The 23763-nt window shown below is 38.2% G+C and overlaps 1 protein-coding gene across 1 annotated transcript in view; it reads right to left on the bottom strand.

Annotated features, from left to right (window-relative positions):
- XIRP2 (xin actin binding repeat containing 2) overlaps nt 1-23763 on the bottom strand; it is a 341970-nt gene that overhangs the window by 24859 nt on the left and 293348 nt on the right. The window contains exons 4-5 of the mRNA XM_032408845.1: nt 15686-15846; nt 10614-10751 (exon numbers count right to left, since the gene is read on the bottom strand). Of these exons, the coding sequence (XP_032264736.1) occupies nt 10614-10751; nt 15686-15846 (299 nt within the window). The remainder of the gene's footprint in view (nt 1-10613; nt 10752-15685; nt 15847-23763) is intronic.

The following is a 23763-nucleotide window of genomic DNA, read 5'->3' on the forward strand; positions in this document are numbered from 1 at the left end:
TAATCCTCCAAAACAAAACAAAAAAAAGACATAATTTGGGGGAACTGTTGGTATTTTTTGAATTATGGCACAAAATATTTATGATAAAAGGCTCACAAACTGAATCCCAGCCTGAAGTGCTGACTTCATCAAAGTTCCATCCATATCTCCCCAAAATGTATCTGAACACTGTGTGATATGATAAATTCTAGTATTCAATTTTTGTAATTTGTACTCTGAAGACAAGGAATGAATTTCAAATGCCATAGCAGGATGAGGTCTTTAGCATCCTTGGTATTTCCCCCAGGGTAAGGAAGATAGATTGAGCTCTTGGCTCCCCCTGTTGGTATCAGTCTGGTGGCTGGTCTATAATGTGCCCTGTCCTGATGGGGTAGGAAATGAAGTAGCCTCAGCTGGTTCCTAAAGAGATAATAACTTGCTCCTTACCATGGTAGATGACTCTGGACAGAGAGGGATAAAGAATAAGGCTGTTGGAAGAAGATGTAATCTTTTTCCATGTGCTGTGATCTTGAGATCTGCATAGAAGCTGGAAAAAAATAAATTTCCCAAGCAATATTCCAGACAGTTATCTCTGCAATAGAATGGTTCTGAGGACAGAATGTTTTAATGTCTCTTCCTTCTCTCAGGCTTGCATTTTCTCACGTTTTTTGGGGGGGTGGGGAGTGTGATCATTTGTAATTATGCAAACTAATGAACATGCAAAAGAATAGACAAACGTGCCTCAATCTAATAATTTTCAAAGACCCATGAGGATGGGCTTATTTTGAGAAATACTAGACACAGAAGAAGTAGAAAGAGCTAATAATATCTTATGTCAAGTGCTTACAGAAAACACCTATTTTCATAAAAATAACAGTGGAAAAAACATTTTGCAGCTTCTACTAAGTTCTACAAGCATAATGATTCTGTAATGTTAATGTTTCTTTCGTTATAATTTTCCTTGCTCCTCAAAAACTAGCAAAGTCTATGAATTTAAAATCCCACAGCTTGCCATTCTAACAATTCAAACATAAAGCAACTTTAGTTAGTATAATGTATTGTTTCTTTGAGAATTCTATTAAGTATAATTATACAAAGAGCACAGTTCTATTTTTAAACTAATATGAGACTTCAAATTGAAAAAGGGGCTATATTAATGCATTCCTTCCTCCAGCTTTCCCTCCGTGGCTCCCACCTCCCAGACAAGATGACATAAAATTCCATCATGTCCCAATGTCTGTGTTTTACATCTTCATCAACATCAGATACTTTTGGGGATCACTGGGAACATGAAACTCTGGGCCATGATTTTGTGTTTAGTGGGAAAGAGTCCAGGTGACACTCTCTCAACATCCCTGGGCCCTGAGATAAGAGCAAACAATACCACTCCTTTTCCCCTAAAGCAATCCCAATTCATTTTACTTGAAAGGAGTGAAGGGTGTATCTGTAAGTGCACTTGTCTCCTGCAAATGAAATGGAAAATGGGTTCTATAAGAACAAATAGGTTTACAGAAACCCATAATACCATTTAGAAGAAAAGCTGTGGTAGTGGTACTCCAATAACTGGGGTAAACAGTGCTCCTGCAAATTCTATTTTGGAGCACGAGTAGGATGAATCGTAGACAGAACAGCGACCAATTTGGGATTTTTTGAAAGCACTTGCGTCTGTGCCTGCAACTCAGTCTTACTTACGGGTTTTTGTACTAACCCCCGAGGCTCTGACAGCCTGAGAAATAATGCCAGGGCACCCTTCATAGGATAATATTTCTCAACCCCTCCAAGTCACCAGGCAGATTAGCTCATTTAGTTATTAATGGCATAGTAAAGGAGCCCAGGCTGAGTGCATGCACCGGACGGACTGCACCATCTCACCAAGAAGACTGAGTTTCCACAAAGGACCAGGGCAAACATTTTGCCCGTGTCTTCAGAGCGTGGGGTTAGAATGAGTTTCCCTTTTTAACGATGCACTGCAGTGCCCTACAGTGCTGCCCCGGGGGGGAGAGGAGTGAATCCCTCTGTGCACTAGCAGGAGAACTCACAAACCAACAGATTCTGCAGAAAGAAGCTGAAATTGGAAGTTGCAAAGGGACCATGACTAAGACTTTATGGTCACACCTCAGCAGACATTTTGTAATCACCATCGACTTCATCTGGGGACAGCTGACTTTGAGAGTTACAGTGTGTGGCTCCAAAGTAAAGCAACTGATGTCAGCAGATCACAGACGTTAGTCTTAATCATACTTTATGGGCACACCTCATGGCTTGGGAAAAGCAGACACATTGGTTTAGTTACGTAAAGAGCCAAATGACCATGAGCAGGCTTACTGCATTATTTAATAAAGTCCATCACTTTACAATTAAATCCTGTGTCTTTCAGAAAATAGTATTTGTATAGAAATATCAAAGGTACAAACTCAAGAGACATTAGGTGTACGGATTGTATAATCCTATAAAATTAAAGTTTTTTTGATAAAAGATTACAATAATAAGGAGTTAAATCTCAGTTTTAGTTAATTATTGGTACATTAGTAGGGCCTAAGCTAATAAATTCATTCATTTTTTAGTTTATCTCTGTTCTAATTGGTTTACCTTAAAAATTTTGATGTATCTTTCCTTATTTCATTTATATCATTAAATTATTTAGTTTATTTTTAATATTTAAATATAACCTGTGTATATATACAAATAACAGTATTTCAATAGTGTCTGAAATTAACAAAGGCGCTAACAGGGTTTGGGGTTACCAGTAAATTGGCTGTTTGGCTGACTGACATTTATTTTATTCCCCATGATTTCCTTAAGCTCTTGCTTTCTCTGTTCTCCACAGTCTCTGTTCTATTCTTCGACCGATAATGTAGGCATCTCAAGAGAAATGTCAATATAAACAGTCTGCTGTCAGACTGCAGAAGGCTGAGGTAGGCAGAGGAGAAGCCTCGATGAGAAGCTAAGAGGGGAGTGGTCATCTCTGGGATTACAAATCCTGGCTCAGGTTTGCACTGCTGTGTTCATTGCTGCACATCAGAATCACCGGGAAGAGCTATACTATTCTCGAATCCCTGACCACAGGCCAGAACCATTTAGTCCGAATGACCTGGGCTGCCTGGAGAGTTCCAGTGTATTAACTTACACTTGAGGATCCAACCTTACTGAGGGCCTAGGTGACTCAGGGGACCTGAGCTCCCTCAGAGACTCCATGTCTCAGCCTCACAGGGAGAATGGTTTGATTCTAAATCCTTATCTCATCAGAGAAGAGGTAGGAGGGGACAAATCAAGGGCTCTGAAAAGCTGTCCTGCTTCAGGTTCCGGGTGATGTAGAAACCACTGGATGGTGGACAGAGGACTTGTTGAAGACCCCCCACCACTGCATTGTTGTACCCCCAAACAGGGACACCTCGGGTAGAAGCATGGAGTAGGGGCTTCATAGGGAGTATGGGGCGCACTTCTAGACGAACCAGGCTCATGCAGGCATGCATCATTCCATTATGATGGAAGCTGGTTTGTTGGGACCTGTAGGAAAAACCTTCCTTCCTTCCTTCCTTCCTTCCTTCCTTCCTTCCTTCCTTCCTTCCTTTCTTTCTTTCTTTCTTCCAGAGAAATACAATTTCTTACGGAGTTTAGTTTGTGTTTCTGCTTTTGCTTTTATTATAGTTGGTACGAGTAGTAGTAACTGCAGTTAATTTACCTTGCGACTTGAGCAAGGAATTGTTTTTACAAAATATAATTCTTTTCGATTTGATTTCTCCAGAAAAAAGTAGGGGCTTCCCCCAAGACCTACAGAGCTATAGGAAGGTAGACATGGATAGGAAGAGAAGAGACACAGATGGAGACTGAGTTAATGGGAAGGTCACCCGTGACAAGGTGGCAAGGTAGCCGGGGCCAGGGCACAGGTGCGGAAAGCAGTAATGAAATGGCCCAATCATGAACACAACGGAGATAGTTTTGAATGTAAAAGTAGAGGTGAAAAATTCAGTTTATCAAGTGTGCATCTCCAAACCCACAATTGGATCAAAGTTTGCATTTCTACTTCTTGCTGAACTGAAAAGGAAACTGGTTACTAGCGTAGAGCAAAGCTGGTTTGCTGTATGGCATCAGGAACTGGGATGTTTTTGTTAATAAATAACTCCAGTGAGCCAAATTCTGCATAAACCAGCTTGTGCAGGTCTGGCTCTTAGTGGGTTACAGACCTCAGTTGGTTGAGGCCCTTGTTTTATTGCTGGTTTTATTTAGCAAACTCTTGGTCTTCTGATTCTGAGTCAGCATTCAAAAATTAATCTTATTGTGTTCTTTTCAGTACCAAAGCCCACTCACAATAGGCGCTGAGAAGGAGTTGTAGAAGATGGTTTAAATGGTTTGGAAGGTGGGAAATTTATGTGTATTCGCTGGCCTATCTGGAGAAAGGTCAGGATGATTCCCTGGCTGGTGTCAGGGAAAGAAATGGTTCTCTGGCAAATAGGGGCCCTTATTTCTTAGTATTTGTACATATTAGCATTGTATGTTGGGGGAAAAAAAACCCCACTATATTTTATTCAGACAATTGGAGGCATGTATTTTACCTTCATTGTTTCGAGGCACAAACCAGAAAATGTCACAAGGTGGGTTCTACCCCTTATGAATGTTTTTCTCTCCCTTCCACACATCAGCTAAAACAAGCTGAGAAGCCACAGCTCTCGTAGAGATGGAAAAAAATCAGCACTGCCTCAACTCATTCTCTTTTCCTCATTTATTCGAGCAGGGTAGGCTTTTTTCTCTCTTGCCTGATTCAATTCATATATTAATTATATTTTCCTCGCAGTGGATCATGTCACAATACTGTGAATAAAGCAGTCTTCAAAAGCAAATGCTATGTTATTCACTTGCTCCCACTTGAAAAACATGCTTTTATTCATTATGGCATCCCAGGCTGTTGTGTACCTGTGCTAAGTGCAACGTACGTCCCACACACATTCCTCTCTTCGGCTTTCCCAGAGATCCCCCTCATCTTGTCATTTCCTAGAGTTGGGGTGAAGCACTTTTTCCTCAAAAGGAGACCTGCTCTTACAATTTTTAAAATATGCACTAAAGTTGCTGACTACTCCAGAACAACAGATACCCAAAGCATTCAGAGGGATGTTAATTTTAAACTAATCTTTAATTACTTAATGAGCTCCTAGGAAATTATTCTGTCTCCAAGGGCCAAAGAACTGGAAAAAAAAAAATTGAGGTGTGTGAGGTGTGAGGCGTAGAGCAATGTTATCCTTCTTTGTCTTTTTACATATACATAGAATGTTTATGAATCATATTCTCCTTTGAGAATAATTACCACTTGATTATGCTGTCTTAGCTTTAGTGACAATACTGCTGATGAAAATAGCTGGTGTTTATTGAACAGTTCGTATATGCCAGACATTTTAGTAACAACTTTACAAAGACCATCTTATTTTATTCTTAAAACTCACCTGTTACTTCATCCTCATTTTTCAGAGATCAGGTAGGGCTAACTCAGAGGATTCTAACCCAGGTTGGCTGGCTTTGGAGCCAGCAGGCCTAACCATCACTCAAGCTTCCTGTTTGAGGGATGTTACTTTAAGTTGTAATAGTCATTAAAAAATAGTATATGCAATTAAAATACAATACGAGGCACGCTTTTGATCACAAGCTTATCTGTTGATAGAGATCTAGGTTAGGTTGGGGCTGTTAATAGAAATCTATGACCTTGAAGAATTATGTACGCGGCAGAAAGCTAAAGGTAGGTTTAAAGCACTCACAGGAGAAATGCTTTGCAATGTGGACATTTCGCCGATAAAAAATATGTTTAGTCTGCTAGAAAATAATTATGGGTCACCTTTAAAGAGTCTAAAACACACAGATGTCAGATTATATCTGTCACAAGCTGTCAAAAATGTTTTCTGTCAACCTACAATTGTCTAGGGATTGTTTCAAACCCACGTAATCTTACAGAGTGCTAATGTTTACATTCGGGTGTTTGAGACAGCGGCTATATGCAGGAAGATACATACTGTCTCGCAGCTTCTCTTGGTCCACGTGAGAGGTGGCTGCAGGGGGTGAAGGTCCGGAATACTTCACCCTCTTGACACGGATTCCGTGCAGCCATTTTCACATAAAAGCAATTGCCTAAGTACTGTATTGCACTGATGACTTCCAAAATTTTTGGAGCTCCTTCTGCTCCTTCCCACTTAAGCCACTTAGGAGAAAAAAAAAAAAACAAAAAACCAAGCAACCCCAGAAGAGTACAGGCTTCCAGGACTTCAGAATTAATAAGCAAAGAGCTACTTAGGATGGCATAAGTATGGGGGAAAGAAAACAAAGACATTCCTATGAGAAGATGAAAGTCAAACCCTGAGTGTGAAAATATGGCACACAAAGGAATGTCTTAGACGGCTAATGGGTCCAAGCTTTCTCTCGGGGGTGAAAGGGGACCGGGAACATCGGACGGCCAGTGACACTGCACGGCTTTGTGAATGTACTACACAGACACTGAGTTGTACACTTAAAGTGGGTGGCTTTTACGGTATGCAACTTATATCTCAATAAAGCTGTTAAAAAAGAAAAAAGGAGAAAAGGAAAGTCTTGAAAACACAGAAACTGTAGTATAGGCAAGTGAAAATGAACTCAGAAAAGAGATGATGGCAGTTTCACATCAATAACCATGTATTCTAATACCTTCCGCAGCGTATTTCAAGGCACCCTTTTAAGAAATCAGGAAAAGATTAAATAACATTTCCCCAAAACATTCTTTTAAGAAGCTGAACCGTCGCCCCATGCTTCCATCACCCAGTGGCTCTGATGGTCCAGAATGGCTGCTTTTTCTACTTTACATAAGGATACTCCACAGGCTAGCAGTGATGCTGCTAACTTAAACAGGCAGAACCACGAAGCATGACAAGTCTAGAATATATGAATAGGACACTATCTCAGATTTTAAATGTCTGGCATAAACGAAAGTTCCTATATTTTATACCTCTTTTTTTTTTCTTTTTCAGAACCCCTTTTTGAATAAAAGGTAGTCTGATAAAATAGTCTGATCAATCAGCAGACAGAAGGGATCTTTAACCTGAGAGATAGCTTAATTTCCAAAACTTGTCTACCCCCGTTGCTCATCTCCCAAATGACTACCAAATAGCTAATTACCCTGAAACCTCTGACTTCAGTATATTAGAAAGGAGAGGGGCAGATTGAACCTTAATTATTACACCTTATAAGATTATTACTAATTGTGACATTAAATATTGTCAGAAATTCAAAACAAATGTTCTTTCTTTTAACTCTAATCAAACTTGATTTTCAAATTAATATAAATTTTTATATGTTAACAAAAAAAATTTTTTTTGGCCAGGGGCAGACTTAGCAGAGAGATAAATCTCAAGTACTTTCAACAAGCAAAGACTGAAAATACCGTCTGGGTGGACACCAGCTTAGGTAAAACAGAATTAAGTATCCACCTCTACCTGTAAACATCCTCAATCCCCACTGATAAGAGAAGCAAATTTTAGAATGCATTTAATAGCTTTAAAAGCTTAAGTGAATATCTAAGACATGGTTTTTCTATGTTTTCCCCCTCTATGACCAAATTTGACATGAATCTCAAATTTCTAATAAAGATTATAAATTAGTCATTTCATTTTCTAAGGTGTGGATGGCTTTTTTTCTTTTATCTATTTCTCACAGACCTCAGTATACAGTTCAATAAAAGATATTTACTAGTTTATTCTAACATGTTTCCGTTCTATATTATTTATCTTAGATGGCATTATGACCTAGGCTTAGTCATTCCTCACGGAATTATTGGGTATTATTAACATGTCTACACGTAGATAATGAAACTGAAGTTCAGAGAGGTCACTACAGGCCCACAGTCCTGCAGATATTCAGACTTCTAGTGCATGGTTTTATTTATTGCACTCAGTTGCATTAATATTTCATGTTCCAGAGTAGGGGCTACAGATTTTAATAATAGATTACATTTCCAAGGAGCTTATAGCGGGGGTGGGTGTGTGTGTAACCTTTGTATGTTGCTGCTGTTGGTTTTGTTTTTACCCAGTATCCATTTATTCTCCCTTGATAACTGAATGCTGAGAACTTCCACTTAGGCCAACAGGTACAGAGGCTTCAGCCGACCAATGTCCCCTGGCTGTAGCAGTTAGTTCTAGGAAGAACATGAGTGTTCCATTTAGAGCCAATTAGATGCAGTAAGGTTTGTTCCCGAAACTTCTGGGAAAAAGATCTTACTTTTTCTCTGCATCTATTTTACTACTATCTGGGGGAAACCTGGGTGAGAATGGGACCAGCCCAAAAGAAGTGAGGTTAAAAAAAAAAAAAAAAAGAAATATGTTCAAGGTGATACTTATTATTGTTTTGTTTTTTTTTTTTTTTAAATACACACTGTGTAGTGTTTAAAATGGGCCAGGCATGGTCTTAAGCACTTTACAAATATAATCCATTTAGTCCTTTTAACAAACTTATGAGGTAGGTACTATTATAATCTTGACTTTATAATTGAGGAAACTGAGGCACAGATAAGCTAAGGAACTTGCCTAATGTCACACAACTAATAGATGAAGGAGTAGGGATTTGGACGCAAGTGATCTGGCTCATTTTTCTGCTCTTAGCTACTATGCTAGGGACATAGGTTGAGCCCTTACATTAATGGTAAGGAAATACATATTTAACAATGGGTTCTCAAGGAAAAAAAAGAGAAAAAAAAGGAGAGAAGGAAAGGAAGGAAAAAAGAGAGAAAGAAAGAATACCCCTGATTTGTTGTATTTGCCAATTTCTCTATTTCAAATATTCTCGCTGTGGCGGATTTCAAGCTATTAACTTGACATTACCCGGTTTGCAACATTCCTAAACATTGGTTGGTCCAGGTCAGCTCCTTCAGGAAACCACTGGAGCTGACACCAGGTCTCCCTTCCACAAGACTGCATGTTTGTGAATCTATACTGTTCCTTTTGGCTTAAGCCACTTTTGGTTGGGCTTTCTGTCTCTTGCAATATTAAGGAGTCCTAACTGACCTCAAGTTTCATGGGTAATGAAATACTTTCACGGAAACCACTCTTTGTCATATTAGACCTCCACAGTAACCTCATGAGGTGGGCAAATCCCTCGTCAGTTGCCCCATCTTAATCAGAAACTGAGAGTTGAGGGTCGATTAATTCGGTCTATGTCGCACTGACTACATAATTTTCCAGACCTGGTGCAAAATGAGAATGCCAGGCCCGGGTCCCTTGTTCCAAAATTATTAAGGATTTCAAGATGATGATAGCAAAGCATTAAGCTAAGTGCGGGGCCCTTCTGAGAATGGGGCCCTGAGTGACCACCCAGGGCCATGCGCCATGAAGGTGACCTTGCATCTGTGTCACTCGGCTGGTAGCTGGCAGAGGCGGCCTCTGAACTCAGATCTACAAGCCCCATAGCCCTTACACTCTATCACAATGTTTCCCCGCAAAACAAAGGATCTGTACATACATAGATTTCTATGTGGGCCTCGTTACTTAAGTTATCAACGATCCTAACAACATTTTGTGTTGTTGACCACTTCCAAGCAATCACACAACTGACTCACTTAAAGACTCCTACGTTGTTGCAACAGCTATATATTAGACCACAAGTATATCCAGTCTTAATTTCTTATTCACATTTTGTTTCCTTCAGGCAAAGTTAAAATAAATCTTACCACTAATTCATTGAGCTATTTATATTGTACAATTTTTACTTCTCAGACAAAGCCAGAAAAAGAAAACAAATACTATTTCACAGATCAGATTTTTAATCTATCTGATATACTTCCCCCCCACCCATGCGATACCACACAATTGCCTTAATTTTTAAAACTTAGGTAACTCCAAATATCCTAGGGATTTTTCTTAAAACAAAAACCAACCAAAGAAAAAACTACCTTCTATTTTCCACTACAAAATTTTAGAAGTACCCCAGTTACTCTCTTCCTCATGGAAAACATGGACCTAAATACAGCTGTTTCAAGTGCAATTACTATTTTTCAAAGTGCCAAGCTCAGTCTAATGGGTTTTATTACTGAGATTCTCACATTCAAAAATCATTATAACCCATGACAATATTTGGTGATATATGATAATGGAGGAATGAAATGGGGGAAAAAATCTTTTATATAAGATAAAACGTAGAAGTTGCATTATGCAGTTTTATGTAGCATCTGCGTTCTACTACGCAATTTTTGATGATTTTAAAGAAAACAGAAAACTCACCACAATGATCAGCTAGATAATGCTTCACATTTAATCTATGCAAACAACCAGCAGATAGTTTATCATGAATTACAACCTAGAAGCAGAGGCTTAATACAAACGTGGCTCTCAACATTTCTATTTACCTGTTGACTAACCCAGGCTATTTAATTTTCATTTATGTTTGAAACATTAGAAGCTGAGAAGAAAAATATTCCAGCGTGGTTCCCTAGAAATATGACAAAATGCTCCAAGTAAGTAAATCAATACATTGATATGCTTTAAAGATGATTTTCTAAAGCATCTTAAAATTACAATATTTGTTAATGAGTAATGAAAATAAATGTACCACTGAACAGGGGGCTTTCTGCATTGGCACTGAAATTAGAGCACTTCGACCATATGTGATTTATCCATTACCTGCAGTTGCATTACCTGCTCAGATCTGTTGTGGTGCTGGTATTGGTACTGAGACAAGGTATTATAAGAAGAAGCAAATTTGTCCTTCTCAAATTGTTTCTTCACTCTGGCCAAACCACCAGGCACTGTGCACATTCTGGATTCCTCCATCATCTAAGACAATTTAAGAAAAAGGAAAATTCAGCTTTATATCTGTTCAAGATGGGATTTACAAGCTATTATTTTTTATAGTTGACAATTATTGATGGGTGGTATATTAAAAAAATATGAACATAAGCAATTATTTCGGTAGGCCCTCACAGAAAACCTTAAAAAAAAAAATCTCTCCATGTTGTTTTCTCATTTATCAGTGTTTGATATAAAGTCAGAAGGAACTTCAAAATTTTGAGTTAATTCTCCTTATCTCAGATAGATTTGGATATCTGGAGATTAGACCTGTAGGATGCATTTCTCTAATAATACACAGACTAGTAGAAATTAGAATAACAGATTCAATTTTAACTCACAGTAAGGTTGTCATTAAAATCCCAAATGTCTACATGAGCAACACATTATTAAGAATATTAAAAACATTTGACTCATTCCAAAATGTATTTAAATCACTAAAGATGAATAAAACAAGCCTCTCTTAAGCAAAAATGTCAATATCAGTAATAGTAACAACTACTTAATACTCGTGCTAAATGATTTCTATGTGTTTACATATATCTTGTCATTTGATATTTCTCCATATTCTGTGAGATATGGGCATTTATTCTCATTTTAAAATGGGGAAATTGAGGTTTGGGTAAGTAAGGCAGTTTGTTAAGTTCTCATAGCTGGGGTGTGAGTAGAAGCTGGTATTTGAACCCATATCTGTTTTAATGACTGCAGTCTGTCTTAATCACTAGTACTAAAGGACAGGCAGAAAAACAACTACTCTGGGGTTGGCATAGCCCAGGACTTAGCTTAGAAGGTTTAGGGTTAGAAGGATTCTAGGCTATTGTTGGCATTTTGCAGAACAGAAAGCCTAATTCAGTAGGCATCATTTGGAGCAACTTGAAAAACACTGAGGAGCCTTGTCAGGTCTTATGCCCCTGTGGGAAGTGCAGTAACTTAAGGGCTTTGGTTTTGATGATTCAACAGACTCCCCAGCCCAGCAGGCACTCAAGCCCAGATGGGATGACAACTCTCAAGCAAACAGGCCCCATGCCAACCAGCCCTCCTCCAGGAAGCTTCTAGGACTGCTTAAGACTGGGAAGAGATTCAGCAACTCTTCAAATCACAGGAGGTCTCCTGAGGTCTGGCCCAGTCCTGATATAACCCTGAAGCCTAGAGACCTGGAAGAAACTGGATGCCCATGAGCTGAAGTTCCCCTAACATGGACTGTGGACTCCGGGAATCCTGAAATCATGACCCAATATGTAGTTTCTCAAGCAGATCCTAAAAATACAATTATAATCTTGGGGTTTCCCACAATATTGGAGAATGAATTAATAATCGGGATTATGTGGATTACTAGCAAATTCATGTGGTTGCTTTATCAGATTCATAACCTTTCCCCAATTCCATGCACTGTCTGATATCTAAGAATATGTATATTTGCTGCATGGGAAGAAGGGGTAAGAATGTATACTTATATGTTTTAGATATATATATTCTACCAAATTCCGCAGCAAACTTCAAATGTAAATCCTGGTCAGTTACTGCCGTTTGATACATGTTAAAGTCATGAGAAAGTGTGGCATCTATTTTGAAATTTAAGGTAAAAAAGGGAAAGGGTGAAATAAGGCCACAGTATTTCTTATACCCCTCCCTGACATTTAATGTACATAAGTGGCCTTCCTTGGATTGATCAAACATAGATAATATATGAGTATTAAATTATGGAAATTAAGGCAATTATTGTTAAGAAGAAGCCTACTCTTTCCAACAACTATAAACAATGTCCAAATCATGCGCAAATTAATCTAGTAAGCCTCAGTAATTATGCTAATGACTGAATACTTTCCTAGTAAGTGCATTTTCACAAAAATATCGTTTCCTATACTGAACATGTTGCCTCTCATCTACCAAATGTTATAAAAAAACCAAATATACCCATTCCTTTCCTTCAGCATTGCGCTTTGGAATCAGACCATATTACATGTGTAAAAATACATATAGTTAATGAATCTTGTCAGTAGTCCTACTATTACACTGTTACTGCTGCTCACCCACCTAAGTGAGGAAGTCCTTTGAATTCTAGTTTAGTGGTGGTGATATGGTTTCTTTCTTCAGCTCAGCTTGTAAATGAAGGTTTATATATGTGGTATTGCTCAAGGAGCAGTCTGTGGGCATGAGCTGGAGTGATGTTTCCTTGCTCCGATGGAGACCATGACTGGGACTTGGCCTTGTTTAGCCCCGTATGCTATAAGGTCAACTAATCTGTGCTATTGTAAATGACCACCTAACAGGCTGCTTTGTGTTAAACATTTTTATGTTTAACCTTATTCACTGTTCCTTATTCTTGGACTCAGAAGTAAGATTTGGAATCTAATGGGTATGCCCATAATAATTAAGTCATTTTATGAACAAATTAACATAGAACCTACTTAATATTAAGTTGTTTTAATAATAAGGTAATTTAACTACCTAACACTTACCCAGGTTAATATATTACACAATTATCTATTTTCTTTACGAAGAACTGTCCTTGGGTCCTTGCACATAGTAGAAATAACATAATTTGGGGAGTTGGACAAATACTGATTCTAATCCCAGTTCTGACACTTAAAACCTTGGAATAGAGTTCAAGTTTTATTTCTTATAAACTGGGAATAACAACATATTTTCCCTATATTTCTTGCGTTAAAAAAGATAAAGGAAATAAAATTGCACAGCACAGAATCTGGCATTTTAATTCATTGCTTAACAAATGTTACCTCCCTCTTCTCTTCTAGGACTCTCCTGCAGACCACCGCCTTTCCACGGCCATGACTTTTATTTAGGTTCAACCAAATGCCATCCGGCTGAGGCCAGGACCAGGCGAAACTGATCTCAATGTGACTGAAATATAATGGATTCAGTTTGGGGCCGAATCAGAGACCTCCAGATTTTGCACATAAAATACTTGGGTTCTTTGTGTAGACAGAAAAGTTGCTAAAGGCAGTTTCCATGATTTTGTAATTGAACAGACATTTGATGCATCTGACCAGATAAGGCAGTAAGGCAGTTATTTTGTTTTTCTTTAGCTATTTACCAGGATTTATGTGAGATAATATTTGTGCTCTTCCTCCCCCTCCCCCCGGCCCCCGCACAATATTAACTTAGGGCCAAACCAAATAATAGGGCATTTGTTGGGCCACAGATTCTTTCTTATATGAGAGGCAGCTGAATTCAGTTAAAAGAGCACAGGAGTCCAGAGACCAGGAATTTAGTCTGGTTTGTCACTAATGCATGATCTCCCATAAATCACTTCCCCTCAGTTTGTTTTGCCTGTAAATGGGCAGAGAAGAGAAGGATTATTAAATTCTTGGGGTGCCTGGGTGGCTCAGTCGTTAAGCGTCTGCCTTCAGCTCAGGTCATGATCCCAGGGTCCTGGGATCGAGCCCCACATCAGACTCCCTGCTCTGTGGGAAGCCTGCTTCTCCCTCTCACGCTCCCCCTGCTTGTGTTCCCTCTCTCGCTGTGTCTCTGTCAAATAAATAAATAAAATCTTAAAAAAAAATTAAAAAAAAAAAAAAAAATAAATTCTTTATGTGTAGGCTACCTTCATAATAGCATTAACGTTGTTTTGTTTTTGTATTAAATAATGGGATAATTAAGTTTTCTTAGTGCTTAAATATTCTCTTTTTAGCACATTATACATACCAATTTGTCTTATTGTGTATTCTCCTAGTGTCTGTAAAGATAAAAGTCTTCCTAAGTTAAAAAAACATTGTTTACTAAATAACCCGTCTCTCACTCAATGCTTTCAAAATCCGTTTGTTTCCCCAAGAATCTTTTTTCCAATTTCGAACACTAATTTGTAGTGAAGTTCCTTAATGATCCAGCAGGGGGTGCTATCTAAGAAGACTGGCAGGAGGCCCTGGAGTGATACTATTTATTTTGGAAGAGCTCGAGCTGCTTCTGTGATTTCTGTACATTCATTCAAAATCCATGCTGCATCTAAAATGGATTTTAATGACTATGTAAAAACTTAAATGTCATTTGGAATTACAATATTGTTAATGAGTTTGGCACAGTCAGCCTTGTCTCTAAATAATTTGTAAAGAAGAATGTTAAGAGTTAGCTATTTTAGAACACCACCCTTCTTGGCTATTCTTTCTCTTTCTCTTTTGGTTAAATGAACAACTTTGCTAATTTGGAGATTATAATTATAAAAGAGTATCCTTATATTCCATTAAGCTATAAAGCTGCTACTAATAAAATGACTCATCAAACCCTGTGGATTGAAGGCCACAGATGATGGAACCCAACAAATTCTTTTGAATATGACTTTTTATGCTTTGGCTCCAAAAATTGGTGGTCCTACTGAATCCTGCTGTTTCCTATAATCATAATTGGTTTAGCAGAGTGCCTACATTGCTAATCTCCCTCATTTCTATGTTGATTAAGCTACTCCTAATGGATTTAGTGCGTACAGAGAAATGAGAAAAGCAAAAAAAAAAAAAAAAAAAAAAAGATACTTCCAGTGAATTTAAATGAACTAGACATGAGACCGAGGAGGGCGGCATGCAGACCCACATTATTAAAATCTGAAATTAATTCCCAACCTTCCTGAGGAGAATAGCCATAGGTTAAATGATAATGATGGCAATAATAACACATTTATACCCTGCCTTATGGCTTCCATGTAAATTACCTCTTTGACTTCTCTCTAAGACCCTCTGTGGTGGATGGCTACTCCCATTTTACAGTTAAGGAAACTGAAGCTCAGAGCGGGGTTAAGATAGTAGCCCAAATTCACACAGCAAGTAACCTCTGACTTTGATTCACACTATGTCTGTGCTTTCTCCACTTTATCCCACTGCCCAGTGGTATTCCTGTATAGCGATGGAAGGAGCGTATGTGAAGGGCAGACCAAAAGCCCACTGCCCCGTGCAGAACCACCGGGGGCAGCTTACATTGGCGGAGAAGCTGCGGCAGTCACCCCTGGAGACAGCTGCCTGGTACCTCTCCATCCGCTCCTTCAAGGACACCGCTTCCTGGAGGTCTGACACGCCCTCGCTCTGGGCACCACCGTCTTCTGCAAATCCACTCGCAGGCTTATCAGGGCCAACAGTCACTGAAAACAAACGTAGCATGCTCAGATACGTGTTTCGGGCTTTGAAGAGCAAATAGCATCACCTTATGAACAGTAAAGGCATTTTAAATACCTGCTCTCATAAAACAGACTGCAACATTTCACAGTACTGTGTTTTCAATGTCCCACGGTCACCCTCTTCTCTTCAAGCTTTCAAGCAAAGCTACAAAACGCCCATACAGGAGCATATGCTTATGCGCATGTCAAACAAAAACATTGTCTCCACTCCTACTCCTGTGATTATTCTGATGAAAAATAGTTATTAAGAGCTTCATAATGTTAATAATGAACATTCCCGAGGCACCGTCTGTTGAATTTAGGCTAAATGCTGTAAGAGCATGATCTCATTTACTTCTCTAACAACCTCATGAGGTAGGTGCTATTCTTTTCTGAAATTTATAGATAAGAACATAGAGAGTCACAGTGGTTAGAAAACTTTCCCATGATCACACAATTAATTAGAGGCAGATTTGATGGGTGGACTAAAACTTTAGCAAGTCTAAAAATTGCTCTTTGCTTCTCTCTCCACCCCTTAACACTCGAGGAGAGAGATCTAGCTAAAATAAGCCATTGCCATGAGAATTAGACTGTGGGTTTATTTCTTTTATCCACAGAGACATGTGTTACATGAGAGAGAAATAATAGCACCGTTAGAAAAAGCTTTGTCAGTCACCCATTTCAGATGGTCTGTTATTTTCCCATTTAAGCCATCTACCTGACAAAAATACAGGGTAACAGGAATTACATGCTTGGAAACAGAGCAAAAGACTGATTGCATGATCACAGAATAACAGTTGTTAGAAACAGAAGGTCTTAAAGATCATACAGTCTAACCTAATCTAACCAGCTCCTTTTAGGCATATGGAAACCTGTCTAAATGTTTCCTTATATGAAAGGAAGACAGGGACTCTTCAGGGCTCTTCAGTTATATATGCCAGAGCTGGTCTCAAAACTAGATTTTCTTCTCTAATCTAGTATTCTTTGCTGTTATCACTCTGCTTGATGGTTTACTATTCACTCTTAAAGAACTCTAATTCCAGAATCATGTGCAAGGGCTCTTTCTGGGACCAATCGGGATATGGTACCTATCTACATACAGATACATCCATACATGTATGCCTGCATGCATGTATTATGTATATTCATTGATCATTCATGCACCCCCTGCCTTTCACCTTAGGACTGGTAGTTTCTGGAACTCATAGAGTAGGGCTGGTTCTTCAGGGTACTTCGTTATTTAGATTGGTCTGATTTAATCACTGTACACTGTACACCAAGACCCAAACAATCCCAGGTGACAGATAACCAAGCTGTTTCTTCCCTTTCCTGTTCTTCCTACCTCGTCCGCCAGCTCCCACATCGAGCCATCTTACAGAATTGTTTTCTTTTTCTTTTCTTTTTTTTAAAATTAATTAATTTATTTATTTGACAGATAGATAGCACAAGTAGGCAGAGTGGCAGGCAGAGGGAGAGGGAGAAGCAGGCTCTCCGCTGAGCAGGGAGCCAGATGTGGGGCTCGATCCCAGGACCCCAGGATCATGACCTGAGCCGAAGGCAGCTGCTTAACCGACTGAGCCACCCAGGTGCCCCTTGTTTGCTTTTTCTATTTTTAGTTTCTTTTAAGGTTTATGTACACAACCGAAGATGAGCACAACTTCTGTGATCCAGAAAAAATTAAAAATCCTTTGTTTTGGTTCCATGAGTATCTGGTTTTCCATAGGGACTTCGTATTCAAATAAACATTTTCACATATTTCAATTAAAATTGTAAATATATTTTACTTACCATAAATACAAAATATACAGGAATATGAAGTTGTGATATATGCACGCGATGATTGTACAACGCTGATGTGTATATAACAAATGTCAGTTATTTGTGAAATTCACCTGTCATTCAAAACCTCATATCCATACAAAAGTACATCCCTCCAGTTGATTCTGATAAAAACACATTCTCACATGCTACTGAAAGTTTTTCACATGATAAAGAAAATATATCTCTATTTTCCCCCATGGATTACCTATCTACACAGATGAATTCAGTTTATATTAACTATACTATTACTTTCTTGTGAATGATCACTATATAGATTTTATTGAACATGACTCCCTAAAGTTTTTCCACATTAAAATAAAAATTTCATTTTGTGCATTCTGTTCATAAAAGATGTCATTCTTTTATTTATCTTAACAGAAAGTCAGCAGTTTATTTTTGCTAAAATTTACAGATGGCATTTACTTTTCAAATATTTGACTTTTATCATTTTCATCCTACTGGCAAATGCCCAAGATTAATGGTCAGGAAATCAGTGGCCTGATTATTAAGAGATTTGGATTCCATTGCCTTGTGGACTTTCATTTTGATCACAGAAAAGACACTACATTTTAATTTCTCTCTCTTTCCCATCAGTAACTTTGCCTACACAGGTAGTCATAGAGTAGAAAACTACCTTGAGTTAATAAGCTGTGTCCATATTGTTTCTTAACCTTCTAAGTCCACATCTGTCCTTTCTTCACCTCACAAACAGGTGATGTTTCCTGCCCCGTGTACTCTAAGGCAGTGTGTCTATCTGCCCCTATCTTGGTGCTGATGACACCTGATATAACTTTTTAAGGTTGATAAGACAGCCCCCCCTTTTAAGATTTATTTATTTATTTTAGAGAGAGAGAGAGTTGGGGGTGGGCAGAGGCAGAGGCAGAGGGAGAAGGAGAGAGAATCTCAAGCAGACTTTGTGCTGAGCACAGAACCCTGCGTGGGGCTCGATCTCATGACCCCGAGATCATGACTTGAACCGAAACCAAGAGGCAGTTGCTCTACCGACTGCGCCATAGACAGCCCCTTTCTTAGGGATAGGTGAGGAAGAAGGCAGGGACATTGGTCCCCTGACCTCCTACTGTGCCATTTCAGAAGGCTTGAATGTAATTGGCTTGAATGTAACTGAGGTTGGAGAACAGTATGAAATGAGTTTAGGGAAACTTTAAAGAGAGAGGTGACACACAAGATCAAGTAAAGATGCCCTTGTCATAAAATACCTTTGGAGGGGCGCCTGGGTGGTTCAGATGGTTGAGTGTCTGCCTTCAGCTCAGGTCATGATCCCAGAGTCCTGGGATCGAGCCCCACATCGGGCTCCTGGCTCGGCGGGGAGCCTGCTTCTCCCTCTCCCTCTGTTTCTTCCCCTGCTCATTCTCTCTGTGTGTGTGTGTGTGTGTGTCTCAAATGAATAAATAAAATCTTAAAAAAAAAAGAAAATAAATAAAATAAAATACCTATGGAAAAATAAGGGGAAATTTGCATACATTTAAGTATGGAAATCATACTGTGAAAGAACATGCCATAAGGCTAAAGTGGTCTGTGAAAAAGGAAGGGAAAACGAACTTTTCAAATGACCATTTCTATTAGAAAGCATTATAAATATTAACATCACAAAATCATTGTACTAGAAGTAACTTGTCTCTGGGGCTTAGTGGCAATTCGTTGTGCAGATGACTAAACGAAAATCCAAAGAAGTTCAGTGAATTCTCCCGAATCTCCAGAGTTAATGGCATAGCTGGACATAGAATCCATTGCAGCCTAAATATCAACTGTTTTCTTTTGTTTGCTGATGAGAAAATAATTGCTAATCCACCCAAAATAGTCATTCTTTGTAGAAGAGAATAAATCCTATAAAGCAGAAAAAACATAGAAGGAAGCACTTTGAAAGAAAATAAAACACTAAAAAATACAAGCTGTTATCATGAAAATGATTATATGCCAAGGATAAGAATGTCTAAGAAGAGTTCTGAGGTTCTTAGGGAAAAGATTTATATTATTATTTTTTATAATATCCTACACATAGATCTAACTTATGTCCACTTATGTATATATACAGATGTATACAGATACATACGTATGTAAGTATACACTTACATCCACTTCCTATTTTCTTAAATCATAAGAGATGTGTGACTACAAATCTATTTTCTTGAGCTTGAAACACGTACTTTTCTTCTGCAGTTTTTAAAAACAAGGTAACTAAATCAATCAACCAATAAAATTTGCCCAGTTACAAAACTCATTATACCTTCCTGAATTTTACTTTTTATGGAGAGTCCATGTTTAAAGCATTTTTTAAAAAGCAAAGTAGTACAATATAAGATAAACTGCTCTTCCTTTCCAGACCAATTATTCACACGCCTGTAGTCAGTCACAGAAGGATTGCATAGTCACCCTTCTGTGTTTCTATGGAGTAAAATAACAGCTTTAAGAAGTCAGACATAGAAAACAATGAGGAATAGTCAATGTAATTAATGCACTCTGGGATTTTCTTCTCATTTCACCACTTCTGTTATCAGTGAAACAATTCTTAGAAATATGCACAGATTAGTATTAACAGGTATTTCAAAAGGGTTCATTATTATGAACTATTCTTCTAACCAGCTGTTCAGGAAATTTTAAGTTTGGAATTCAGTGGTTTATAAAAGGGTATGTTCTTACAACATTAACAAATAACAGGTCTCTCTTCATTTCCCATTAAACAAATAATTGTCTAGAACTCTGAAGTAATAAATTATATATATGATCCTAAGATCTTCATAGAGTAAGAATTTGGAAATAAAGGTCAATGGTTTGATACGATAGTGCTGGGATCACTGCGTTGCTCGAAAATATGGCCAAAGTCAGAAAAATGTCTTTTCAGAAAACACCCAGTGTGGCACAGGTCACAAAGCCAAGTGCTCTGTCATGATTTTATTTCTAAAGCAAGATTCCACCTCAGCACATTTTCTAAATGTAAATATTTCTTACTTTCAAAATATGGCAGACACATTTCTAAACTGTAGTTGAACTTGATATAAAGTTTTATGGAAAGGATGACCATACAACAATACTATAATGGATGTAACTGGATGAAAGGTAGATATTAAACACCAGGGCTATCAAAACTGGCTTACACAAATACTGTTTAAATTTTTGTGAGTCACCTTATTTCTTATCTCTTTTGCCCACCCAATATGGATTATGTAGAAGTCTGTAGAATAAAGTAAGCTCCTTTGACCTCTGCATCTCATTGACAGACCACTTGCTAGTGTTACAAAGCTGATATTAGCTGTGTCTGATTTACAGCAGACACCCAGCTGAGGTAAAATCAGAAGAAAAGAAAGCGGTCAGAGATGAGAAAAGAACTAGGGGTATTAAAGTTTTTAGAAGAGTTAAATACACACTGGGGGCAGTAAATAGAATAATACATGCTGTGGAAAAGAAAATCACTAACATTAACAGCAATGTGAAAGGAGATGACAGAGAACAGAGAGAACAGAGAGCAAAATCCAAACTGTAAAATGATGAGTCAGAACAAATAAGATAAATTTGAAGAAAAATTGCTAACAATAAAATTTGGGCATAGACTTAAAATATTTACCATAATCCAGAAATAAAATTAAGTTTGAAACACCAATATAACAGTAAATCCTTGTAAAACATTGCAAGTTTTACAAGGAGAGAGAAAAATTCTACAATTATCTAAAATTATGAAGAGTTTCTGTGATGAAGAAACCAAATTCAGATATCCTTAGATGTCCTCTTTATCACACTGAATACTAAAAGGAATTAGAAAATTGGTTACTGGTTACTGAAATTTTAGTTTTGTGAGCTAGAGTCTGTATGAATCCAAGCTGGTACTCAAGTGAGACGTTAACACAAACTCAAAGGCAGTCTGTATAAAAAAAGTCACTCCAAAAGAAAACAAAGGGCCTTAACATATAATACCTAAACAAGAAGGTAGAAATAAGATCAGATGTAATAGTCATAAAAATAACCACAGGTCAAAAATCAACCTAAAACAAAACACAAAACTTAAAAAGAAAATATTGGGTAAAAATGTAACAGGCAAATATAAAATGAAGAAGTCATTGTGGCTATATTCTTTTCATGCAAAATAACATTACAGACAAAGTACCCTAAATGAGATAGCAGGGCCATCAGTAGTTGGAAGACACTAATCCCACTATGAAACTGTAACACTGTAGGCCTCTGGGTGCGGACTAGCCTAGTACAGAAACATACAAACACCATCAATAACAAGAAAAAGGAGAATTCTTTGGGAATCTAATTACTGTGGGTGACATTCACATATCTCCCTCCATCTTTGCCATTTGAAATTTCTTCCTTTTTTTTAAATATTTTATTTATTTATTTGAGAGAGACAGAGATAGTGAGAGAGAGCACAAGGGGGAAGGAGGGAGAAAAGCAGACTCCCTGCTGAGCAGGGAGCCCGATGCGGGGCTCGATCCCAGAACCCTGGGATCATGACCTGAGCTGAAGGCAGACGCTTAACCAACTGAGCCACCCAGGCGCCCCACCATATGAAATTTCAAAAGGAAATGATCCACACTATATAATTAATAAGCCTTCTTTTAATATATTTATTATCATTAAACAACTATTGGTTATCTATAGTAAGCACATGATGCATTCACTATGCTCCCCAGCTTTCAGACTAGTTGGAAAGAAAAACAGGCAATTACAACCCAAGAGTTAATGGGTTTGCCCCTGGTGAGTTGAGAGCCTCCCGGTGAGGACATAATCTACTCAGGTGTGTCAACGAGCAGGTGTCAGGGAAAGCATCCTGAGAAGTAGGACATCTGCACTGAAACATGAAGGAGCTGGCCATATGAGTATGTGGAAGAGCAACGGGGTGAGACAGCAGCGTTACCAACAAGTCATGGGGAAACTGGCTAATGCTTTTGTGGAAAACATCCAACAGTTCCTCACCTCACAGCACGTTACAGGGTATTAGATGGAGTGAAGAACTAAATGCTTCTTAAAATGATGAAAAATCTTCAGAGAAGTAGAAAATGATTTCAATTAGATTTTCTAAGCATAAAAAAAGTGTAAAGTCAAAAATCTTTTAAACAAAAATATAAGACAAAAGGAAAACTGGAGGGGGCAGTTATAATAAATAGGCTAAAAGCATTACTTATTTAGTAAAGAACACGAACACATCAGAAATAAAACTGCAAACATTATTGAACAACAGATAAAGGACTCAAAAGAATGACTCAAGTAAAAAAACAATAGCAAATATACATGCAGTGTTTTCTATGTGTCAGACATTAATCCATGGAGTGCTCTCAACCACCCTATGAGGTAGAGACTATTTTTATTTTTTTTATCTCCATTTCACAGATAAAGAAACAGAGACACAGAAAGGTTACAGTACTTGCTCAAGGACAGGTGGCTGGTGAGTGTGAGACCTGGAAGGGAAAGCCACACAGTCTGGCTCCATGGTCTGTGACAGTCCAGGTCTGCGCTACTTCTCAAGGAGTACACGGGTCCAAAAACCAAAGCCAAACCCAAATAATCACCTTCCCAGTAAATCGATAAAGGAGACTTCAAACGACAGAGATGCCTTTTTCTGTGGTGAACTGCCTCTTATTGCATGTACAATAAGAACATATAAAAAATAGTGCTAGAGAGCTAACCCAGTGTATAATTATGACTCAAAAGAAACTCTAAGGTTTAACAGTAACTTGAACTCTTGAGCAAATAAATGAGAATTTAATGATTTTTTTTTCTTTGAACTTTTCTAAAGTTAATCCAAGAAATCTTTATTCAGTCCAAACTAAGAGCCAGACAGAACGCTCGCATGCCACTCAGGCCCACGAAGCTGACGCGAACACAGAGAGCAGCTTCAAGCAGGCAAACACACTTCCAGTGCCACATCAATAGCCTTGCGATTGTATTTTGGATGCATTATAAAGAAATCAACTGCTTAGTACTTGGAAAATTGATGTAGAACTAAATTGGGAGAGTGATGAACTAAATTCCATCAAATCTAAATATATGATCTATAACCCAGTTTGGATTTGTGAACGGGATATCATACTGATGGACATAGCATTGGCTCACAGCCATTAGCAT

The sequence above is a fragment of the Phoca vitulina genome, unplaced genomic scaffold (assembly GCF_004348235.1).
Source record: "Phoca vitulina isolate PV1807 unplaced genomic scaffold, GSC_HSeal_1.0 scaffold1, whole genome shotgun sequence".
Classification (NCBI taxonomy): Eukaryota; Metazoa; Chordata; class Mammalia; order Carnivora; family Phocidae; genus Phoca; species Phoca vitulina.